Here is a 24,455-nt window from a genome sequence, read left to right as displayed (position 1 = left end):
AACATAACATAGCATTGTGGAGTGATGAGGGTGTAAAATAAAAACTTAATAATGCTAACAATCAATTTTAGCTCAGTAGTCATTGCTGGATAAAACACCATGTAGCACTGGTCCCTAATGTGCTCCAATACGGCCTGCATCCTACGTTTATTTTTAACACTGCAAAAACTCAAAATCCTATCAGGACTTACAGTTTAGACTAACTTAAAACTTAACTAGAACTTAAAAATGGCTTGACACAAATAGAAATTCAATTGAAACACGTGGGAAAAAAATCCTAACTTTTAAGTGATGTGTGTTATCAAGCGTAACAGCATTTTTAGGTAATATATATATATATATATATTTTTATAAGACCTGAAAGTTTTTTGAGTGAAAGCAGTGAATTAGTCCTTTTTTTTTTTTGTTTCTAGTTACATCTGAAATGCAATTGTTGGCTGTTTTCAACAATATACATCGAAAATAAGGACATTGATTGACTGAAAATGGTCCAAGATTAGATAAAATGTCTTGTTTTCTCATGTATATTTACAATTGCTCTTCACCTAAAAATATGTTTGTTTTATCCGATTACTCGATTAATCGATAGAATTTTCAGTCGATTACTCAATTACTAAAATATTCGATAGCTGCAGCCCAAGAGACGTTATTATTTAGGACAGAGCGCTAAGCTAGGTAATGATAATGTTAATCAGTGTCTTAAAGAGCATACGACAGGAGAAAAAAAGTCTTAAATGGCATTATTATGTGAATTAGAATCATATTTTGAGACGATTCGACTGTATACAACAATTTAGCAAAGCGCAGATGACGAGAAATTAGTCTTTTAATCTGCCGGTTAGCCACGCCTACCATTATAGGGATTTAGCGTCCCCAACAGGTGGATGACGTCAGCGGTAGACTGGGCTCATCGGTTTTACTATTCAGCCCATTGAGGGGGAATTATTCAGAACGAGGAAAACGCGACGACGAGAGCCGCAAAATGTCATTGTTTCAGTCTCTCTACGCCAATATTTTTACAGGATATTCTTTTATCCAAGTATTTTTCCCCAATAGCTATATAAATGGCTTGAGAAGGACCAGTCAGCCCGTGGAGGGGGAACTATTCACAACGAGGAAAACGCGACAAAGAGAGCTGCAAAATGTCATTGTTTCAGTCTCTCTACTTCAATATTTTTACAGGATATTCTTTTTATCCAAGTATTTTCCCCAATTGCTAAATAAATGGCATGGTCATGACAAATAACAGTCTTGTGCTAAATGGAATATGAAATAATAAAAATGCATTTATTCAGGACGACACAAAATTACTCCATAATGGTCAAAACTGTCGACTTCACCTTTACTGTCGCACCTCCTGAACGATATTTTATGACACCTAAATCGGATATAGGTCATTTCCCTTCCCCGGCTTCGGAGAATGTAAACAAATCAAAAGGTGTGACAGCTAGCCGACATGCTAACTCGAACCAAGTGATGTTTCAAAGTCTTCGAAGCGGAAAATCACACATAACTAGCCTGGATTTATTGACATGACGACTGGGTTGCCGACTGTCTTTGTGGATCGGCAAACCGCCCGGCGGAGAGCAAGTTACAGTTCGTTCCCCGGAGGAGGGTGGCTGCAGTTGTTGTGCAGCTAATGTGTTGCTAATGTGCATGAGGAGAGCTTTTTACATGCCTATCAATGATCAAACGTAAGTAGTCCTTTAAAGAAAGTTTGTAGTGTTTACTTATTGTAATCGCTGTATTCGTATTTGACATAATACAAAACACGATGTTTACTCACTTCCTCGTCAGTCCAATGGTCCCACTGTAGTAGGGGTTGTTTTGGTCAATATACACGGTGAATGGGAACCTATTGAAACTCCAAAAAGGCGCATACGCCTCTCCCTCATACAGAATGATTTTTCTGCAGCCGTTTGGCTGGCATGATGCGAAAAATAAACGTATTCATCCGCAAAATCAGCTGAATCCTTCGTCCTCATACACAACAGTACGTTGTATAGTGAAGAAGACGTCTTCTACCGTACACGTCACAGCGCCCTCCTCCTCAATGCAAGACCGAAGCCGGAAGTCACTCATTTTCATGGCACGGGATTAAAAAAACTAAATAAATATAGCGATCGCTTCCACACACATCCAAGCGGTCCATATCATTCAGGAGCATAAAATACCGCGTGTATTATGAAATAAACATGCTTTTTCGAGTCACATGCACTTTAAGTGTCTGTTTGCATTGTTTTGGAGAAGCATATTAGAACATGAGCTATTGTTAGATCGTGAAGTTGTCTCATTTCTTTTCATAAAGAAACCACACATGTAAACCCATTATAAACCCATATAACAGCTTAGACTCTCCTTTGAACACAAACTTGCATTCAAATTAAATTGTCATACAAGAGAGTGCTTTGAAATTTTATTTAAATTCTACTTATGAACAACTGCTTGATAAAGAAAACCGTTGAAAGTGTCCCTCTGTTTTTTTCCTGCTTTGAAGTAAAACCTTGTTTCCGCAGTAGCGAAAATTCTTTACAGTCTGCCTCTTGTTCGATTTTGTTTTTAGTTTGTTTAAAGAAAATAAACTAGTCAATTACACAATTCATATCAGTGCTTGGCCCACAAGAAAAAAACATGTCAATCAGCACTTTCTTATTCAAATGAACAGGAATTTTGTTTGATATGTATACTGAGAAATTATTTTTGTGTTTTCTACTCGGAACTTTAACAAGTGTTAAGTACTTAAAATAATACAGTTGTAGACTACAGTTAAGTTCGGAAACGTTAATAAAATAATATTTTTGAAGGAAACATTTTATCTTCATTGTTACTTACAGCATGCCTAAAATAAATTCAAGTTTAATTGTGAAGGTAATTGAAAAAAAGTGACATTTATCAGATTAATCGTTTAACTGGCTAATTAATCAATTATAAAAAATAAATATTAATAATCGTTAGTTGCAGCCGTAGTTGATAAACATTCAAAATAGTTTATAACTCACAAAATGTGATCCAAATGGCATGATATGAATCCAATGTTTATCAAGTTTGAAGTTCTGGAAGTATGACTGCCACAGATCTTTTTCTGCCTCTTGTTCGCAGCTGCTCTCGAGACTATTTATCAAATTACTCCGATTTCAAAGAGCTTCTTGTGAAATTGTTTAAGCTGGGCTCACAATAATATTGAAACAGATTTCATGGAGCCCTTTCACTCCTACTGTATAAAACAAACAAAAAAGTTCTTGTGGTTGCTAGTTTTTAACTCAATGCCTACAACTGTCAGCTCTAGATGTACAATTTACATAAACTATGGGGACTGGCTGTGAAAGCTTATCTTTGCGTGTCGGTTTTTCCTGATCATATTTTTGTAGCCACGTTTGACTCAGTCATCTGATTTTGAGGATCTGCTGATAAAAGTGCCTATCCGATACCTCTGCAATGTATTAAGGGAAAAAACATCCAAATGTTAAATATCCTCGTACTACCGAAATGACTACTCTTGCACGACACTCTAAACGTTAGCTTCCCACGACAGCTAGCATAACATTCTCCTGCAGGCGGTGTGAACTGATGCTACTGTGTTGCGATGTTGTGTAGTGCAAAACATTTTCTTTTGACAATATCCTGTACTAAATTATCCAAATTATTTTGTTGAATGAATGTTCATTTACTTAGGGTTCTTTTATAAGTCAAATGTAATGCTTTTAAAGTCATTTTTGAGACCTTAAATAAAATTTAAGACATAAACATGGTACAACAATTTCTGATGAAGAAAAAAATGATTTCATTTTAACTGGGGGTTTTCCTCCTCTCATGTGAGACTCGATGGCTTTGACCCATATAGTCCCAAATGCAAGTCTTTTTGCAGACTTTGCAATAGGGATGGGAAACTCTGTACCTCACGATACGGTACGATTCGCTATAACGATGATCTCAAAATATGGCGATACAACAATTATCGATTCATGGTTCAGGAAATCATTCAACAAAACAACTAATATACAGAAAAACAAGCCATTTTCATCCTTCTGCTGTGAATTGGAATGAATTTATCACTAGTAGTGGAAGGGTGGTAGTAAATTTCCACTTCAAATGGATTGGACGTCTACTAGTGATTTAAAAAAAAAAAAAAAAAAAAAAAAAAAAAACCTTTATAAAACGATATATTGATTCTTGGCGGGAGCATGTCGATAACCTTTTGAGCTGCAAAGTACAGCGATATATCAGGAAATAGTGTTATGACGACAACAAGTCGCTGACGTAGGTTAAGGTTGCGGCCAACGTACTGTATAACAGATTAATCCCAAACTCTAGTATTTAGTGCACAGTGTGCAATACACACCATATATATAATATATGTAATATATATAATATAATCAGGGGTGCACATATTTTTTTTGCCCAGGTTCTCAGAGGAGGACCTGGCGATGTGACTTGGTCCTCATTGAGCTTGAGAGCCGACCCGCCTGATGCGAAAAAATTATGACAAGCTTTACTTAGAGCCAATTACCTTTAATTCATTATATAAACAATTAACGCTTGATTAACATCAACTGGCACAACAAAATTTCCATTACTTTGAAGTGAAATGTAAAGGAATAAACATAAAAGCACTAATTCAAAATAAAAGGCATTCATATGCGACTCCCACATTAACTCCAAGCCTTTGTAAAAGTGGGATGTCCTCCTCATAAGAGCTCATTGAACGTGCATGTTTAGCTTTGTGAAATGCGAGCAAAAACACATTTGTCAGTTCATGGCGCTTTTCTTCAATGACTTTTTTCCGCCACTTGTCCATAGGGCGAGTGGGGTCCTGTCTTGACATCGATAGTTTTCTTAATTGCCGCATGCTCTGTTTTTTTCGTGCTTTTCAAAGTTTGGATGGCTAAAATTCTTTGACCCTACATAAAATGCGCTGCTCTTATTAACGACATTGGGATTCTCACGGCAAATGTTGCACCACATTTCCATGCGAGCAGCATTTGCTTCTAGCCATGGTACCTCCTGCCGCCACTTTTCAGCAAAAGTCCTTTTTTCCGGTAGCTCCGGTGACGTCTCTGTCGTCCGTCTGTCTTTTGACGGGGGTGGGGAAACACGGAAGTAATTACTCATGGGGCCTGCCTCTTTGACATTTCGAGAAGTGATTTTCTCGTGTCCGCCGCAAATACAGTGGTCAGCCATCGGTACGCAAAAGCGTATGGAAACCGTTGAGGCCCAGTGCATTTGTCTACCTCCAGTACGCATGCGGACCACTTATGTGCACCCCTGAATATAATATATATATATATATATATATATATATATATACTGGACTGTCTCAGAAAATTAGAATACACAATATTCTAATTTTCTGAGAAAGTCCTGTATATTGTTCTATGTAAAGGACGTCAGCCAAGGTCGGCCCCCCACATTTTTACCACGCCAAATCTGGTCCCCTTTGCAAAAAGTTTGGACACCCCTGCTTTAAATGGTGGATTAATGTACAGGACTGTCTCAGAAAATTAGAATATTGTGTATTCTAATTTCCTGAGACAGTCCAGTATATAGATTTACGGCAGACTATAGTGATTTCCCTGATATTAAAAGCATCTTCTGGAAATTTAATACCCACTGCTATTTTCCATTAAAGACAATCTAAGACTTTGATTATCCGCATTTTAAATTTAAGACATTTTAAGACTTTTTAAATGAGCCGCGGGAACCCTTAGTCCTCCCAGTCAAAATGGATTGGACGTCTGGCGCAGTCTATGTCAGCCAATGAGTTAATTGTCAAGTCCACTTCTTATCTACAAAAAAAGATTTTAAAAATAAAAAAATAATCACATTAAAAACACCGTTGCATTTGCTGAAATTTTTAATACTGCATTAGCATTTTTTTCTCTTTACATAAATGTTCCAAATGATTTCACTGAGAAACATTACCGTATTTTTCGGACTATACTGTACACCACACCTGAGTATAAGTCGCACCAGCCAAAAAATGCGCAATAAAAAGGGAAAAAAAACTAGGAAAAAAACCTTTGCTGGCGCTTGAGTGCGACTGATTTTATGGGTTTCAGCACCATGAGCATTGTGTAATTACAGACATCAACAATGGCTAGCTACTAGCTTATTTTATGGTTGAAAATTGTACAAATTTTTTAAAAACGAAAACAGTAAGAGGGGTTTTAATATAAAATTTCTATAACTAGTACTAACATTTATCTTTTAAGAACTACAAGTCTTTCTATCCATGGATTGCCTTAACAGAATGTTAATAATGTTAATGCCATCTTGTTGATTTATTGTTATAATAAACAAATACAGTACTTATGTACAGCATGTTGAATGTATATATGCGTCTTGTGTCTTATCTTTCCATTCCAATAATATTTTACAGAAAAATATGGCATATTTTATAGATGGTTTGAATTGGGATTTATTCATTTTTAAACTGTGATTAACTGGATTAAAATTTTAATCGTTTGACAGCCCTGAAAAAAAACATAAGTCGCACCGGAGTATAAGTCGCATTTTTGGGGGGAAATTTATTTGATAGAATCCAGCACCAAGAACAGACATGTCATCTTGAAAGGCAATTTAAAATACAATAGAGAACAACAGGTTGAATAGGTGTACAGTATGCTAACATTACATGACGCTAGAAGTTAGATCGGGCCTAAAACATCCAGCCCTACCCGACCGGACCGCGGGTATTAAAGCCCGACGCGGCCCAAGCCTGATCAATTAACTTGATTTGCTTGCCGAGTCCGAAAAAAAAAAAAACGAAATTTTATGTTTTATTTATAGGCACTAGCCCCCCAAAAAACAATGAAATTTTATGTTTTATTTGTGAGGACTCAGGAGGAGGAAGAAATGCCGGGATGCAATGCGTGGTTGCATTTTGTGTAATCACGTTTGTGACGATGCCGGTGCACATATACATAATGATAACAAAGCCAGTATTTTAACGAATTCTCCCAGTTAAACAAGACTGTAAGATGAATATTCAATAAACATTTATATCTTTTATATTTGCGTGTCTAACAGGCGGATAGTGGATTTGACATTTATTTTAATCTCGAGTTGGCAGAAAAAAGTTTTCTCAATGCTTAAATTGTCTATATATTTTTATGATCATTATAAACGCATTTACACAACAAAGTTTGTTAAATATATTTCTCGTATGAGACCAAAGCACCACATTCGTTTACATTCAGCGAAGCCGACACAGGTTTCCGTATCTTCAACAATCAATTTGAATCCTTTCCATATCCCACTCCTATCGCAGTTGTTTGCCTTTCAATTCCCCTGTCTTTAGTTTTTCCACTCCTTTAGCTGCTCAATATCGAAAAGGAAATACCAGGATGCTCGCGGAGAGGAAAATAGAAAACAGAGCAGGGCCACTGCATTCACGTGCGCAGGCATGCACAGCGCCTTCTCTGTTTTATCCAAATGATTTATTTTATTTATCATCCATACATCGTTTTAGTATAAATATATGAATATATATTTATTTAAAAAAAAAAAAAAAGTTACCGTGAGAGAAGTCTGCCCGACCCGACCGTAAGTAATCACACATAAATCGCTCCAGAGTATAAGTCGCATCCTCTGCCAAACTATGAAAAAAACTGCGACTTATCGTCTAAAAAATACGGTACATAAAATTTAACCTGGTGAGCTTGTTTTACACCTAAATATGAATCAGACCAATTAAGGCCAATGCGTGAGGAAAATAGATTAGCGATAACAACATAATCATGGCAGTGATTATGATACACATTCTTCCAGGTTGACTCTGCCCAGACAACACAATGATGTCCAATTGGCTGCAGGCTGCACTCATTGTTTAGTCCTCTGACTCAATTCAGAAGTTATGAGATCATCCAAGCAAACGCTGGATCATGTTGTTGACCCTTACCAAATAAACACCTGCCAGGATTGAAAACCTTCCAATTTGTTGGTTTGAATGGATAAACTAGAGATGTCCCCGATCAGTTCTTGTGATCGGAAATCGGGTCTGAACACCTCATTTTCAGAGGGCTGGAATCTGCTAACAAAAATGTTGGGTTAATTTGTATTCATTGTTCATTCATTCATTCATGTATTCAGTTTTAAGGGCCACAAAGCAACAAAATAATAAAGATTTACGAAGATATTGTCTAAACAACCCCCCCACCCGAAAAAAGTACGTTTGTACTACGCAACATTGAACTGGTCTGGAAACTTCGGAGGCAGAATTACACAAGACTCTGGTAGGAGAATGCTATGCTATCTGTCGTGGGACGCTCACGGTAAAATAGCATCATGCAAAACTGATAATGTCGACAATTTTAAAATATGTTACAATTAGAGGTGCTTTCTTATCCCTAGTACTTTGCTCCTCTGTATCGGCAGATCCTGAAAATCGGGTGACTGACTTGAACTTGAGGTGCAAAAATATGTGATTGGGACAACCCTAAACACGACTGTTGAGAGTGAGATTACAGTAAATGGGATTATGCCCAATGTAGCAATGATTGGGAAGTACCTGGCTAAAGAGGATTTTCTTGATGAGTATTATTGGTGTCACCAAGAGATAACTGACCTCTGATTTGTGTGTGTGTATTGACCAAACTGGTTTTTTTCTTATAATTAAAAAAAAGAAAAAAAGCAATCAGTAAAAACAACCAAAATCTCTCGAAGCATAACGGAATTTAAGATACTGATTACCTCAAGTGGAAGTTCAATACATCCTTTTGACATTTATATCAGTTTGAGAGCATTGAAAACTGGTGAAATCTACACAAGTTTAGTATCAGGTACAGGACCTCAAAACTTAACCAAAGATTAGTGGTCTGAGTGAGGTTTTTTTCACTGCAAATTCTTCTCGAACAAGTCTGCATGCTTTGTTTAAAGAAAGGCCACGACAAAAAAGCCAATCTCAAAAGTAGGAAGTAGTGAAGGGAAGCAAAACACACAGCTCTTTAACTACAAAGTTGATATGTACACCAATAAAATCACCCTGTGTCAGTGTGTGAAATGGAAAACAGCATTATCTTGATGAACTGATCCACTTCAACAGTGCCGACAGGTTAAAACAGGGCATTGTTGAAATGTTTTGAAAGAGATTGTCAACCGCTTAAAGTGCCTTTGACTAAGGCTTTGTTCACACAAAGATATCATAGCCATCATCCAAACATACTATAAACACAGATTTACTGCCTTCAAACTGTGAATTGACTTAAAAACGAATGTTTGAAAACTACACCAAAGTGAAGAAGAGTTCTCAGGTTAATGTGTCTGCATGTGTACATTAATAACTAGGGTTTTGTTTTTTGTTAACGTCACTGCCTAAATCGAAATACTGTATGTTCTTTTGTCACATAATTGCGACCCATGTTTACATTGAGACAGTGGGTATGCCCCCATTAGGTTTCTAGTATGTTTCTTGTCCAGGTGTTTATTTTTACAAGGCCAAGTACTACTCCATGAACAACAACACTGACAAAGAATGACGTTTAGGATTGTTAGTCGTAAGCCGTTAGTGGTTATGACTGAGGAATATTTTCATATGATACATCTGGATCCCATTTCTCTAAAACAAAAAGTTTGCATTTAAATGAGTTTTCTATACCCACTTTACTAAATCATTTTTAAAATGTATGACATGTATTTAGCGCTGTATGTGTTTAAGATCATGGAAGAACGAGAAAAAAGCATGATCAAACTTGCTGGATATGTCTAACATGAAACAGAAGGGGAGGATTACATTTTTGGGGTAACAACGTCAAAGGTGAGAGGTGTCAGAAAAGGAATTTCACAATAATTTGATGAAGGCTTAGCCTATTTAACTCAAATTAGCAGGCTAGGTGATATGATACGAAGAGAAAGTGTGATGACAACTAGGGGCATGGGGGCAAAGGTAAAAAGCAATAAATGTACAGGACAGCCAGGCGGCATGGTGATGATGAAGGGTTGAATTTGGCTGTTTAGGCGGTCTGCTCTCTTAGGCCGCTTTCGGACAGTAGGAACCTGAGTGCTTAGTTCCTATAACTATAGGCCTGTCTAGTAGTTATAGGAACTAATGTTCGCCAGGCAGTCGTGCTCGCACATGGATACTGTGCCCGATATGAACTGCTGTGACATTGTAGTCTGTGCCAGTGAAGCATTATTTACTCACCACACCCACCTCTGGCAAAATAAAACCGCCTACAACTAAGGTGAAAGGAAAACCACGAAATGGAGACCATCGAGAACAACATCGGTGAGCAAATCCAGCGTCTGACGACGAGACTGCAAGAGCACACAGATTTAGTACCGGGTACTTATTTAAAATATGGCGACTCCTGGGGCCACGCGAGTATGGAAGGGGCGTAGCTGCCGATTTTAGCGACTCACTAAACACCTATGTACTGTATTTGGGTTCCTACAGTGAAAATCCCTACGTCAGACAAGGAACTAAAATGGTTTTCAAACTTAAGTTCCTGGTCCCTACTTCCTTCATGTGTGAACATGCAAAATGACGTCATCGTCTCCCAAAAGGTTCTAGGAACTGCAGATCGTTCTTGCATTGGCTACATTGCTTCTTCTGAAGTGCTTAAAGGTTGTTTGACACAGTAGACAAACTGTTCCGAGTTTCAGATCATCGCTAATAACAAATGGGTGCACATAGATGTCTGTCATTATAGACATTTTGGCATGTATTTGACCAGCCAACCAGGTGCTGAAGCACCTTCAAGAACACACACAAAAAAACTGACTATTTAAACAGACTATGTATGTTTGGCTCCTAATGGTAGTTATAGGGTTTCTGATATGACATTTAGCAACCTGCAGCAACACATCACTTCTAAAGCTAACCTTTCAGACATTTAGTGCTTTTGATGCTTTGCTAGCAAACTGTCTTATTTATTTATTTATTTGCTTTTAAACCTCTATTGGCACGACAGCCAATATTGATGAATTATTTCCCTATTATTTCAGAGACCTATTGTGCTACACTACACGTTCTCAAGTCTAAAGATGTTTGTTACTTACACCCAAAGCCTGTGTAAACACTTAAAAATGAGGATTTGGAATTTGAAAATGCAAGAAAGCAAAAAGTTCTGCAACATTATGTCACAACACTACTGAACCTTTTTTTCCTCTTTGCAACATACATATACACTACTTCCGTTAACTGGCAAGAATTTGATCACTCGTTACTTCGGTCAAACCAAATCGCTACCTGTGCACTTGGGCTAACTTGAATGATTGTCTGGACTCATCAGAAAGAAAGCACCATGAAGTTGAGATAGCAGGACAAAAATAGTTTAACTAGTTAAGCACTTACACACAGGTCAAGTAATGAGGAAGTGCCAGAGCAAGAACTCCTGTAGAACTGATGCAACTCAGCGGAAGTCTAGTGAGTGATGAAAGAGTTATGCAACCAAAGGGGAAGAAAGAAATGGTTCAGTTGTTCAGTGGGCAGCTAGGTTATCAGTTCTTATCATGCCTAGAGTTATAAACACTAGCAAAAAGAATCATTTATTATTCAGGTTATCCTAATTCCTGCATGAAAGGGTTATTTTTTTCATTTGGGATGGTCATCGAACAGGAGTCTAAATCCCATCGTCAACGCAAACGGACATCAAATGGTTGACTCGCAGACTAAGACAAACAAAAGACGACTATCACAGGAAGGACCAGAACAAATAGACGCTTTAAAAATAGCTGAGGAGAAATCCCTGCAGGCAGTGGCAGGAAGTTGTGACAGAATGGGATAGCAAGGTGCCCAACTGAAAGGTCAATAACTATGGTAATGCTCCCACACAGTGGCCCACTACCCACACCGAAAGCCCCCCAATGAGTCCCCACTGCCCAGGCTCTGGCTTGCTCTTTGAGCTTTTCAACTTCCCAATGCTATCGTAATGTTCTTTTTTTAGTCAACAGACAACAGGAGATGTACATTATAGCCCCATAATCGGATATCCTAAGATCAAAATGAGGCCTCTGAATATACCCATCAATGATCATACCAGAAAAAATACAGTAGCTGCATCGAAAGCACAGAATATACTACATTAAAGGTGTGCTGATTAGGGATGTCCCAGATCCAATCACATGATCGCAAATCGAGCCCGATCAAATACATTTCAGAGTATCGTCATCTGTGGTAGATTGTCAACTTGTTCTGACCATGTATAACAAACGATTATGCCAGATTAGTGTAATTTGAAGTGTAATAAATGACATTAAAATAGGAAGTTGGTAACACTGCGACACTTTTTAAGATCAGCTTTAGTGTTAGCCGACATCTGTGTTCAAGGATAGATGACGGCGTAGGTTACGAAAGTTTGCTGAATAATTTAAATTGTCAGATGATGCACCTTGTGAAAAAGGCATGGACACCAGCTAAAGATGTTCTCAAGGTCATACAATTAGGAAATTGACCCATACCCTACTTTATGTTGCACAAAACCTCGACATCAATCCACCTACATTTGGAAACTTCAGTATATTGCTCACATTACTGTTTCGCCTTTTCTTAGTACACATTGCGGCTTACAAAAAAATTAAGTGTTTTATTGTTTTGTTTGAATTTTACAGAAAATCTTAAAACTATTACCAGATTACAGATGTTTTATGATGGAGTTTTACTTTGGAACAAAACTACTCAATTCCTATTATTTACTCAGAGTTTAAAAAAAAAAAAAAGATGTGTGACGTTGGGGGCTGCACTTAATCGCCGAAGCAGTGTAGAACCAGAAGGGCGGATTTGGAATAATCACTTATCCTATCACCTACAATCACTTGAAGCACATTTGATCCGAACAGGTGTGACTTTTACACACTTGTCTACGAGAGCCATCACACCGCCAAAAACAATTCAAATTTGAGTCATGCATGGAAATTTAGACTTGAGGAAGTGTAAAGAGTTGAGATCCAGGAAGTTGCACGGAATCTTCCAGTAACGCCACATCAGACTTCATAAAAAGTGGTCAACTTTTTCCAGCTTTTTTGGACCACATATAGTAGTCGCATTTTACGTCAAATATCCCCGTATAACAATATAAACTACTGACGGAAAATAACCGAAATCTCTCTAGTTTTGCACAGATTTACACCCGGAAATGAATTACAAATGTTTTTTCTTTTCTTTACAAGCCACGCCACAGAAGCGCAATTTTAAGGAGCCTTATCCAACAGTTGAACAAATAGAAGCCACACGAAAAACAGTGTAACGTCTACAATAAGTCAAATGTGAATTTAAACGCCAGGCCGTAGAAGGAAGTTGCTCTTTGCGCAACGTCTTTTTAATTCGAGTTTTCTTGGTAGAGTTGGAACATACTTCCACTTTACTAGACTGCCAATTACTGCTTGCGAGACATAGAAAACGACGAATTTGTCAAATGTTTCATTGATTCTTACCGTTTTACTTCTTAAGGACTGGACTGGCGCTTACGCAGACTGGCGAACGCGGCTCAAATGTGTGAACAAGTGACACAGGAAAAAATGTGAGGTTTCCCGCGAACAGGCAAAACGACATCCGGCAAAATACCATCAAAATAAAAGGGTTAAGAGAGATGCTTTTCGGCCGAGAATTGGTTTTAAAATCCCTAATGACTGCATTACTGCATATTTTTGTACCCATATTTTAAAATAAGACAAGGATTTTGGGTAAATTTGATAAAAACAAAAGATATTTGAGTAAATAAATACTGTAAAGCCTGTAGCACATTAACAAAGACATTTCAGTTCCTTTCACTCTGTTGAAAGTAAAAGTACTCATTTAAACCAAAAAAAGATCAAAGTAGATTGAAATTTACTGCCATTCTAATTGACTATTCAATTTAATAAATTGTCTCTATGAAAACACCCACGTGTTTAAAGTTTTCATTTTCATGAGTAAGCAATTCTTTGAAAAGGTACCTAGACATACACAGTGAATGGAGCCGCCTCCATAAACAGGGGACGTTCAGCTTCCAACTATGCGAGGACATTTTTTTTAAAAAAAAATTCTGATGCAATTGGCTGCGCAGTGACATCTAGTGGCATAACTGTAGTATAGCGCTCACATTTGTTCAGTCACATTGCATTGACACCTATGATTATGGACAATCAATGAATGCTTCACTGCATGTATGTTTTTATTAGAATAGCATTATGAATAAGCGGGAGAAAATTGATGGAATAGCATTTTGAGCGTCAATTCAATTTTGGAAGGGCATTTTTGACAACTTAGGGCTCTCGCATGACAAATTCATTCATAAACCAAGAAAATCAGACATGATTAAACATTTTATGATATATTAATTGCCAATATAGGAATACAGAAAACGCAGTAGTTGGTTTATATACACTGCAGGTTTTATTATAAGTTTCATTTACTACAAGTTTTGAGGAATGGATTTGGAAATTCCAACTTTGAACCTACAGACACAAACCATTTTCATCAGAAAAAAAAAAAAAAAAAAAGAGGTAAAAAACATTTCAGAGCAGTTAAGAGGCTGGAGCAACGACCAATCACATCAGGACAACCATATGTAAAACAAATTATACTATTGTAACAGGCATCCTTTCTGTGCGGAACAGGACGAGAAAGGACGACCAAGGAGAACAGCAACACTTCTTAGCTGGTGTCCATCTGAGAATACAGAACCACAGCAACAATTATTAGTAAGCTGTAAAAGTTTTACATTTCTACCACACGCAGAACGAAAAGCCAGACTCACTCTCGCATTGTAGGCGTCTAACTGGGCATCAAGTTCTTCTGCAGAAAGCTGTTGTTTATTACTAGAAGCCCCCCGTCCTCCTCGACCCCGTCCTCTGAAACCGCCTGCGCCACGACCTCCGATGCGCCCTCCTCTCTGCATTCCACCAAAATTGCCCCCACGGTTTCTGTTCATTCCACCGCCTCTGTTCATTCTTTAAAAAAACAAAACCAAAAACGTCAAGACACATTGGTTTTCAGGTCAAGGTTTCACAGATTACAGAACAATTACCCCTGCATTGGCCGTCTCTGTGTATCAATCTGTGATGTGACAAGCTGTATGTTCATTGGCCTCCCTGGAAGGACAAAAATCAGTTGCAAAAAACTGGTGGGAGTGGGTGTCAAGCGTGTAGTTTTGGAAGGAAATAACACTCCTTACTAAGAACTTACCATCAAGTGGAATGCCATTGTACTGTTTCATTGCTTTGAGTGCGTCAGCCCTTCTTTCAAAGTGGACATCTGCTGTTCCTAGACTTCTTCCTGAACGGTCGTAATGGACTGCAGCCTTTTTTAGCGTACCAAATTCTGCAAAAAGTTCCTAAAGAACAAAGGAAATGCGAGATATGTCATCATCAACACTTCAGCTTTGACAGCAAAATAAAGTGAGTTTATACCTGAATATCTGCATCAGAAACACCAAAGTCGAGATTGGAGACGAGAAGCTTTCCTCCTGTTTCCACACCAGCGCCGCCGCCAGCTGCGCCGTTGTATCCACTGTAGCCGTTGTCGAACATGTCGTGTTGCCATTTATCTGGAAGCTGTTTAGGCTGCAACAGATGAAAGAGAACGCACCTGCTGACTTGGGGAATCCGCTTGTCTCTGTCAATCACAGAGTCCACATGGCTGGGTGTTGGGGCAAGCAGAGGCTCCACTTCCAACATGGCCAGAGTGCTCAGCTCCCCCAAGAGGGTGCCCATTATCCATTTGCCCAATGCCCACCCAATCACTCCAAGCATGTCACTCCTCACAGATTATATACAATTACAAAACTGATCAATATGGGCAACACTGCCTTTAATGCATGCATTATTCAGCACAATGTTTGTTTTTCCTTTTTTTTTTTTTTTTTTTTTAAATAAAATACAATCAACCTAACCACATCGCCGCCACCCCCCCCCCCCCAGTTAACTGGCCCACCCAGACTAACAGCAAATGCGGCCCACTGCTTCCTCCACCTGAGACTTCAGAAATTATCCTCATCTTCCTTGTCTCCTTCCGAAGCAGCCTGGCCTCCCGCGATGAAAAATGATTCCAGGACGATCAAAAGTTCGTTAAAGCCAAATAAAGTGGCTTTAATTGCAGGGAGAAGAGTGTCCTTGATGAATGTGGCTCGATTTGAAAACTACAGCAGCTACGGCGTATATGGGAGGATAGGTTTAGCCGAGCGTCCATTTTGAGAACACGCCATTTTGACTTTGTCTGGTACGTTCAGAGACGCACGCGTACAGGCTGAGGATTAGCTAGCTATCAGGACACTATGAATGGAGTTTGAAGTCCTCGTGTGAATCCACCTCTCCGATTGCAAAGGTTGGGGCTGAAAGGCCTTCAAATGGCGCTTATGAGCCACTCCCGGACAAACAACATCCTGGCTGCTCGCAATAAAATGCTCCTTTCGAGATGAAAAAAAAAAAAAAAAAAAAATACTGGGCATCTTCTTGATGTTCTCCTCTCGCCGCCATGAAGACGCTTGATGAGCAATTATATTGGCGGTGGACGAATCCGCGGCAGTAGATTCAAAATGGCGACGCCAAGACCCTCCACGATCCAACTTTACTGGGCCAAGAAGGCCTGCATATCTGCACTTTCAAAAATGGGCTTCTTGAGTGGGAAAAAGTAAGACGCTGTTGGTTTGGGAAAGGACAAACACTTTTAAGCATACAATTTCCTTTACTGCTCAACCGCTCGTGTTAAAGAGCTCTCCGTCGAGAGAAATTTGGCGGCTAGCAATCGCTTTTATTCGTCGATTAGCAAGCTGGCTAGGCGTTGAGCTAGCAAGCTGGCCGGAGTATAGAAGGATGCTACCCAGGCATTCCGAAGTTTGCCGAAGGTTTTTCCCTTTTCTGCCCATTCTCATACCCTGTTGTATGGCGTCGGTCTGCCTCGGGCGCGGTTCGTGTTTTGCCGGTTCCTCATGGGGCCGGATCCTCCGCCTCGGCCTCCAAATCCTGCGCCGCTCATTCCAAGGCGCCCAGCGCCTCCTCCTCGGCCGCCGCCAAAGCCTCCGCGGCCGCGGCCTCTTCCTCCTCTACCACCACCTCTCTGCTGTCTGTTCTGTTTGATAATGTCGTCTAATGACATATCCATTTTGTCGGTCATAATGCTGTGTTCAAAAAGGTTAACTACTGGCAAAAAAATTTGTTTAGAAAAAAAGGTACGCCCTGAACTTGCTAGTCCTGCTCGCCTGCCTCCACGAAACGGAAGTCAACTGGTTGTGAACTAGACAAAGAGCTTAAAAAAAACGTAGGGCAACGTTACGTCAACACGCAACGTACGTAACTACGTCACCGACGTATTACCTTCATACCTCGACTCAAAATGGCCTCTCAGCTGTAAATATTTGCTTGGTGGGTTTTTCTCGAATCACTGTTCATATGTTGTAAAATGACGTTATGAACGATGTGCAAATAACCACTTTAATTTTTTAAATTCATCCAGCTTACTTTTCACGCTGAATATATTTTTGGAATCGGTAGTAATTTCATGTGTAAAAACTAATGCAAACTATTATTACAGGGGACAGTACATATAATACGTCCATATAAATCATGCATTCATACAGGAGTCGAACAAAAATAATGGAAACCCCTAAATTTGGGATCATAATCATTTAACATAATTGTGTTGAAGTTGAGCATTTCGTATGGCCGGCACAATCCCCCGACCTCAACATTATTGAGCATTTATGGTCAGTTTTAGAGATTCAATCAAGACGTCGATTCCGGAAACAATGCACAAGTTGTATGAATACCTTGGAGAATTGAGGCTGTAATTGTAAAAGGTGGACCTACACCATATAAAATTAGTTTTTATTCATTTTTTAAGGTGTTACCATTATTTTGTCCAACTGCTGTAGGCATAGCCTGGTCCTTGTATTTGGCTGTTTTTGAAGACACTATTTATATCGTATTAGCGTTTATTACTACTATGACAACCTGCACCGCCAACTTATTTGTGGATATTAAGGTTGTGTATAAACAGACACAAAACAGATTTATATAGCCACTATATTTTGATAATAGTATAATACTACATAGTTACAAAGGTATATTTTGGTAATACTGTAATACCACAGTTACAAAGGTTATAAGGAAGGGGTAGGGATAAAATGTTTTACTTTATCCTGCTATTTTTTGAAATGTACAGTGCAAATTTTGTTTTAATTTTATTATATGTAGTTGTTAAATCTTTATCCTCACATTTTCAAACCAAACCATGCACTGTTGCCAATGTATTAGACATGTTAAAGAGTTCAGCAGTGACATTGGTGAAAAAATAGACTAGTTGTAATCAGTTTTAAAAACATTCAGAATGGGTGACAATACCTTGCAACATGAGAACTACTGGATTTTATTATTGGATTTTCTCTGCAAAATCATTGACGGCCTTGTGGACATAAAAACAATAAAACAGCATTGATGCCATGGCATCACATCAAAACATTTGCAAAGCATAGAGACCGATGTGATTTCATTCCTTTTCTGTTCATTATCCCATGGGGGTACATTTGCACGGCATCTGGGCATTACTATGGGATGTTTTGCCGAGATGTTTTAAATAGCATCCTCAAAATCTTTTGCATTTAGGTTAAAACATCTTCCAGCATTGGTATTAGAAATTCATAGTTGCCTTAAACTTAGAATATTTATAATAGTAGACTACACAGTACTTGTAGAAAACTGGTGGATGGATACTTGAGGAAGACGTGTTAATCAATGGGGCAAACTACAATGGGAGCAAACAGTTTTAGGGAAAACACAATTTTGGATAAAACATTGGCATTGTATTTGGCTCATAAGTGTGCATCCTATGAGTCATATAAATTTACACCTTATCTAGCCAACTATTTTTTTTTTTTTTTTTTACAAAACAAACAAAACAGATAAGCCCTTTATTATTTTCTCTCTCCCGAGATCATGTCTGTGGTAGCAGTAATGAGTGCAGTCTTTTATGTCCGGTGGAAGTCTGCACCTCAGCATCAGATACCAACATCTGATGGCGAGTCATCAGTCCTGTAGGAGGACTGTATGGCCTTCGACATGATTCCCAACAGAGACTGTTTAATTATGTTGAACTCTTCTTCATCACTTGCAGGATGTAAAGAAAGACAAGCTTGCCGTGGTTCAAAAGTTCAGAGAAAATTGGCATTCTGCCTCGGACTGGCAAATTGGGCTGACCTGGGTGTCAGAGGAAAAGTTTTCAATAATGATGGGTGGGGAGAAAAGTGCTTGGACCATCTGGAGGACTAAGACTTCTTCGAGTCCTGTGTGTTACGTTTCTTGAGGTCAGTCAGGTCCACTGGCGTGAAAGCTAATGATCACCAAGAGGAAAAAAATGTGTCAGTATTTCACTCTGTATTAATCCTTTACTGATGCCTGGGATGGATATTTGATTTCAATAATGCTTACAGTGAAGGTTAGGATTTGGATTCTTCTCAACGTATTCCTGTGGTCCGCGGTCATTACGCTCGGTATTTTGTGCTGATCTGATTTCTCTGAGCACAAACTGCCAAGCTGTAGAAAAAAAAACAAATATATTTTTAATTTGTGATATATGTTTAATCAGGGTATTTTGGATTCAAGTAACAAGATAACAGAACACAATTATACCTTTACTCTTAGCGATGAATGAAATTGTTTTGTTCCCATCTCCAAAACCCTGCTAAGCAATTAACAACTGCTCACGTTGTCTATGTACAGATTATTACAGAAAATGTAATTGTAATTAAAATACAGCTCAAATGTTTTAAGTTTTTTAGTGCAATTGTCACTTACATATGTTAAAGTACAGTTTTTAGTGTAAACATTACAATTAAAAATTTGGATAGCATACAATTGTATATTTTTCTTCTTTTAATAATTAGCTTTTTATTGTTGACATATAATTCACATATAAAAAACAAAAAACAATTGTTCGTTTATATTGTGATTAGTAATGTGCCGATTACTGGTTTTAAGGTATACCGTGGTATAAAAACGTAAAGGTTTCAAAACCACAAAAATTTTCCATCATACCGACCCTACGGTATTTACTATTTTTTATGTTCCAAAAATGCATGGAGAAATCCCTCGCTTGCATGCCCCCCCCCCCTCCACCTCACTGGTTGTTGCTCAGTGTCAGTAAGTAAGCTGTGCTACACAATGGCTGGAGTAGGTGAAGCTCCTGAACTTTTTCCCCCCATCAAAGAAAACAAAATCGCTGGTATGGGAATACTTGGGCTACAGAGAAGTTATAGACGGCTGCGGCTTAGAGGAGGGCCAACCGATATGTAAAACATGTTTGCGGAGGGTGGCTGCAGAGGAGGCAATACCTCTAACACGATTTTGCATTTATACAAAATGGTTAGTAAACACTGTCATGAACGTTTCCCACCAGCTAACAGAGTTAACTGCAGCGTGTTTAGTGTGTCTAGCGATGATAAAACGTGTTTTTTTTCTCTCTGGCAAATGTCTGTGTTGAGAAAGTATATGTGTATAATGTGAACATGATACGAGTCATACACATGTGCTTTTTATGGAAAATCAATTATTTTTGTTCTGATGGTAAAATGTTGAGCTGTGGCTGTGTGTTTAGGCTCACCTAAAGGACTGCATTTATTTTAATTTTATTTAGATTTAAAAAAAATATATATTTTAACATCATACTGAGTTCCAATTGGCTAATGTTTTGAAAAATAAAAATCCTGTTCGATGGATTAAAAAAAAACAGTTATGCCAAGTAAAACATTTTATAGCTGTAATTACTACAGCTGAGAATCTTTGGGCACCTAACGATTCGATTACGATTCAGAGGCTCAGATTCGATTATAAAACGATTATTGATGCACCCCGCTCCTTTTTTTTTTTTTTTTTTTTAATGTTTTGTACATTAGTTCCAAAATTGTTCAAAAATACTCTCAGGCTAAACCAAACTTTCAGTATCAAGTTAACATATAGCAGTAAACAAATATACAAAAATAACAGTAAATAAAAAAACTCCAGTCCCCATTCTGTATTAGCAGCTTTAAACTACATTCAATTAATTTAATGTTGTGAATCAACCGTTAAAGTTGTTAAAATTGCTCCCGTTATTCCATAATTTCCCTTTTGTCTACTTTCGACATGTGAAAGTTTTAAAACTATTTTAAAGATAGATTCAAGTCAATATTTTACCGATTTAGGTGTATTTTAGATAAAAAGTTAATTAGGTTTGCTTGGAAGGTTCGCTACAACCGCCTTGCAGGGAAGTGTACTGCTTTAAGATGGCGGCCGTTTAGTAACGCCCGCATCTAGGTTTTTGTAGGTGTGCTGCTAACGCTACCGAATCTATATTGTACCTAGTCCTAAATAAATGATATCTACCGTAACATTATGTGGATGGACTTTGTAGCAGCTTTTCGGCAGCAGTCAGGTATGTCATTGTGTTTTTTTTTATCTCGTGGCATGAGTTGAGCTAGAGCCGTGAGTTGAGCATTGGCATTACCCGAGGGGCCGGGTAATGAGAAGCATGATGTTTAGCTACTCTCGCTCCGTTCCTCATTGACCGCGCGGCGCGCTGAGTGTGTTGTACTTCCGCTTTACTTGGCATATTTCAATAATCGGAATTTGGATGTTTGTGAATCGTTCTCGAATCTTCCACGGCCGAATCGCGAATAATCTAAGAATCGGAAATTTTGCACACCTCTAGTAATTACAATACTGTGATACCGTAAAACCGTGATATTTTGGCTTAAGGTTATCATACCGTCAGAATCTTATACCAGCACATGCCTAATTGTGATAGCACATGTGATACAACATCATTGTTAAGTCTGACTATGTAGTCCTGAGGTGTGATTGTGAGTGTGGTTGTTTGACTTTTTGTGCTTTATTGCTGGTGATCAGTCCAGGGTTAATACACAACTAAAATGTTACTTACTGTCATGGATAAATCGCACATTTTCCTCATGTGCTGGGGTGAAAAGCTCCCCACAGTTTGTAGGTGATCTGGGGCTGGAAGTCCGCTTGTAACTATTCACCATTCTGGGAGCAGATGAGCTTAGGAATTTTTTTGGGGGGGGAAAAATCAGCACAATAAAATACCTGAAGCTGAACTAATGTATTATCACATTGTAATAATGCTCAACTTACCTTGTCATTCTTATTACAGTCCTGCTCTCTTCTCACTGCTCTGCCGTGAGTGCCTTGGAAGAATGCGGTGTCCTCAACTAGCAACGAAGTAAAGTAAGATTTTTAACACATCAAACAATGGCTACTGTCCTTTAGTGATACACAACTACTTGGATGTCACTTAACAGGAACTAATACGTTTACTGTAAGAGCCGTTGGTTTTAAAATCTTTTTTATTAACTGTGTAGCAAAGGCTGGCTATACGTCAGAAAAGAATGACAATACGATGAAAAGGCTTTGTTTACGTTTGAACCTTCCTCGCACCTAACTCAGGCAAGCAACGCAACTAAAACTACGGCTAACTGTTTTATTTATGGACTTCTTGTTCAATACTTCAAATTATTAGAAGGGTGTGTCGCTCCGTGGTAAATCCAGAAGACAGCTAGCGATCCAGAATTGCTGACACAATAAATTCGGCTAACATTAGCCCACATAGCTAGCTGTTAATTGTCTTGACGTAACGTTAGATTCCAACGCCCAACTCCTTATCAACAAGAGCACTACGTAAAACTCGTCCTTAACATTTAAAACAGGACTTATTTATGAAACGAAGTAAATATAATACACAAACCTGTGAGAAATCTGTCTTTTCGATTACTTGTATACGACGCTGGTTTGAGCTAAAACGTTGCCAATGCCAACCAATCATTTCCGGCAAGAAACACGGAAGGGTTCTTCTTCGTCATCTTTTTTTCCCCTTTTCATGACGCTAAAGCGCTACATACTGTCGCGCAACGGAACAGAATTAATAAATACAAATAAAAACATTTATTTACCTTGTCAGGGTCCCGGGATTAATAGAATAGAGTAGGTCTTTATTGTCATTGTCAACAACAGAACATTGTGAACAACGAAACTGGACGTGGTACTCCAGTATCAACATATGCATATCTGTCAACCCGAAGCCATTGGCAATCTTACAAATAGTGGCGTATGCCTTTACAAAATGGTGACTAATCTTACAACGTTTTATAGAGCGTGCAATATGAAAAAAACAAAACAAAACAAACAAAAAAACAACAACTCATTTTTAAAAATAATATGAATTTATTGGCAATATTGTCACATATAACCTGATGCAATCAAAGAGCAATCAATTAAAAATTTAACAGTGACTTGTTATAATTGTATGTAGCACTTTGACAATTTCTATCATGTCTTTTGATGGCTGCGCTTCATGGCACTTCAGGTCGCAATTCAGTTTGACTTGAAGGTAGTTTGTTTGTGTGTCCAATTAAAAAGGTCAATTGATAAAATTAACTTACCAATGCAATCTTTGCAAGGGCGTAGATTTAGTCTCAACATTGGTAGGGACACTATAACAGCATAACCTGCATATACACTTTTTGCTGGGGACGGGACATTAATAAGACCAAACAGATTGGGTGAACGGGGGTCAAGGCTACATTTCTCATATATGCTGATGTGTTGCCTACGTAAAAATGAAAAAAGTTAAATTTATTTTCATGGGGGAAATCCCACCTTCTTCATATCAAGGAAATTTACAGTGGCTGTGTTTTTGTGTGTGTTATTTTTTTTTTTAAAGAAATGTCTGCATAGGCTGCAAATAAAATTATTTTTCAATGAATGATGGAGAAAATAAATATATTTTAATCAATGAATAAATGCACAGTTGAATTAACGTTAACAGTAGAAAACACATACATTACAGGAGGACACTTATCTCTAATCTGCTTCTTACTCGAGTTTTGCAGGTTAGCAAGTTCACACAGTTTCATGTTATGCTAACTGTGATGCAGGTTGTACTTTCAGTAGCAAAATTAGTGGCCTGTTCTCCACCTTCACAACATTGATGTCTACTTACAGTGGCTGTTGCTGCAGATGGCCGAAAAAAAAAATTCTAATATTCCTCGTCTTTGAAACGGGTGGAGGAAACGGCACATTGACATGTATTTCTGTCGGGGTTGTGTGAGTGTGCGGGCTTGTTTGTTCTTGTCATCAGCCAATGAAACGTGCGTTTGAGGGGAAAAAAATGGACCGGCACATTCAGCAAGTGAAAAGGGGTAAATGTAAGTCTAAGTATAATGAAAATACAGTAATTCACTTAATAATGGAAGGGTCAATTCTATTCTTACAACATACTGGAAGACACTATAAATTATTTATCATTAATAATTATCATCAATTATAATCATTGTATAATTCAAATAAAGTTGCTTAAAAGTTGGTGGGGACAATTTGAGCATCCTGAAAAGTTGGTAGTGTTATGTCCCTACCGTCCCTATGCAAACCTACACCCTTGAATCTTTGAGTCAGGGAACATTTCTTTTGCTAATTCTGAGAAGTGGTCAGAGATAGTTACAGGCAAATTGTGTTCGGCAACAAATTGGCAGAATAAAATCTCGGCTTTCGTCACTTTT

General features: G+C 38.2%; 3 protein-coding genes across 3 annotated transcripts in view; all 3 read right to left on the bottom strand.

Moving 5' to 3' along the window:
* Positions 1-13,496, bottom strand: part of arhgdia (Rho GDP dissociation inhibitor (GDI) alpha) — a 31,726-nt gene extending 18,230 nt beyond the window's left edge. The window contains exon 1 of the mRNA XM_057817172.1: positions 13,369-13,496. The gene's annotated coding sequence lies outside the window, so the exon portion shown is untranslated. The remainder of the gene's footprint in view (positions 1-13,368) is intronic.
* A 789-nt stretch (positions 13,497-14,285) lies between these two features.
* Positions 14,286-17,158, bottom strand: alyref (Aly/REF export factor). Its single transcript, XM_057817909.1, has 6 exons — positions 16,787-17,158; positions 15,325-15,477; positions 15,101-15,248; positions 14,943-15,006; positions 14,673-14,865; positions 14,286-14,584 (listed from the first exon to the last, which is right to left on the bottom strand). Exons 1-6 carry the CDS (start codon positions 17,024-17,026, stop codon positions 14,570-14,572), a joined length of 813 nt encoding a protein of 270 aa, XP_057673892.1. The 5' UTR covers positions 17,027-17,158; the 3' UTR covers positions 14,286-14,569.
* Positions 17,159-18,253: 1,095 nt separating this feature from the next.
* mcrip1 (MAPK regulated corepressor interacting protein 1) lies at positions 18,254-22,756 on the bottom strand. Its single transcript, XM_057817911.1, has 5 exons — positions 22,646-22,756; positions 22,036-22,112; positions 21,824-21,942; positions 19,336-19,440; positions 18,254-19,237 (listed from the first exon to the last, which is right to left on the bottom strand). Exons 2-5 carry the CDS (start codon positions 22,041-22,043, stop codon positions 19,173-19,175), a joined length of 297 nt encoding a protein of 98 aa, XP_057673894.1. The 5' UTR covers positions 22,044-22,112; positions 22,646-22,756; the 3' UTR covers positions 18,254-19,172.
* Positions 22,757-24,455: the final 1,699 nt, after the last annotated feature.

This window comes from Corythoichthys intestinalis, chromosome 16 (genome assembly GCF_030265065.1).
Source record: "Corythoichthys intestinalis isolate RoL2023-P3 chromosome 16, ASM3026506v1, whole genome shotgun sequence".
In the NCBI taxonomy this organism is placed as follows: Eukaryota; Metazoa; Chordata; class Actinopteri; order Syngnathiformes; family Syngnathidae; genus Corythoichthys; species Corythoichthys intestinalis.
This window is presented reverse-complemented; position numbering and strand designations above follow the sequence as displayed.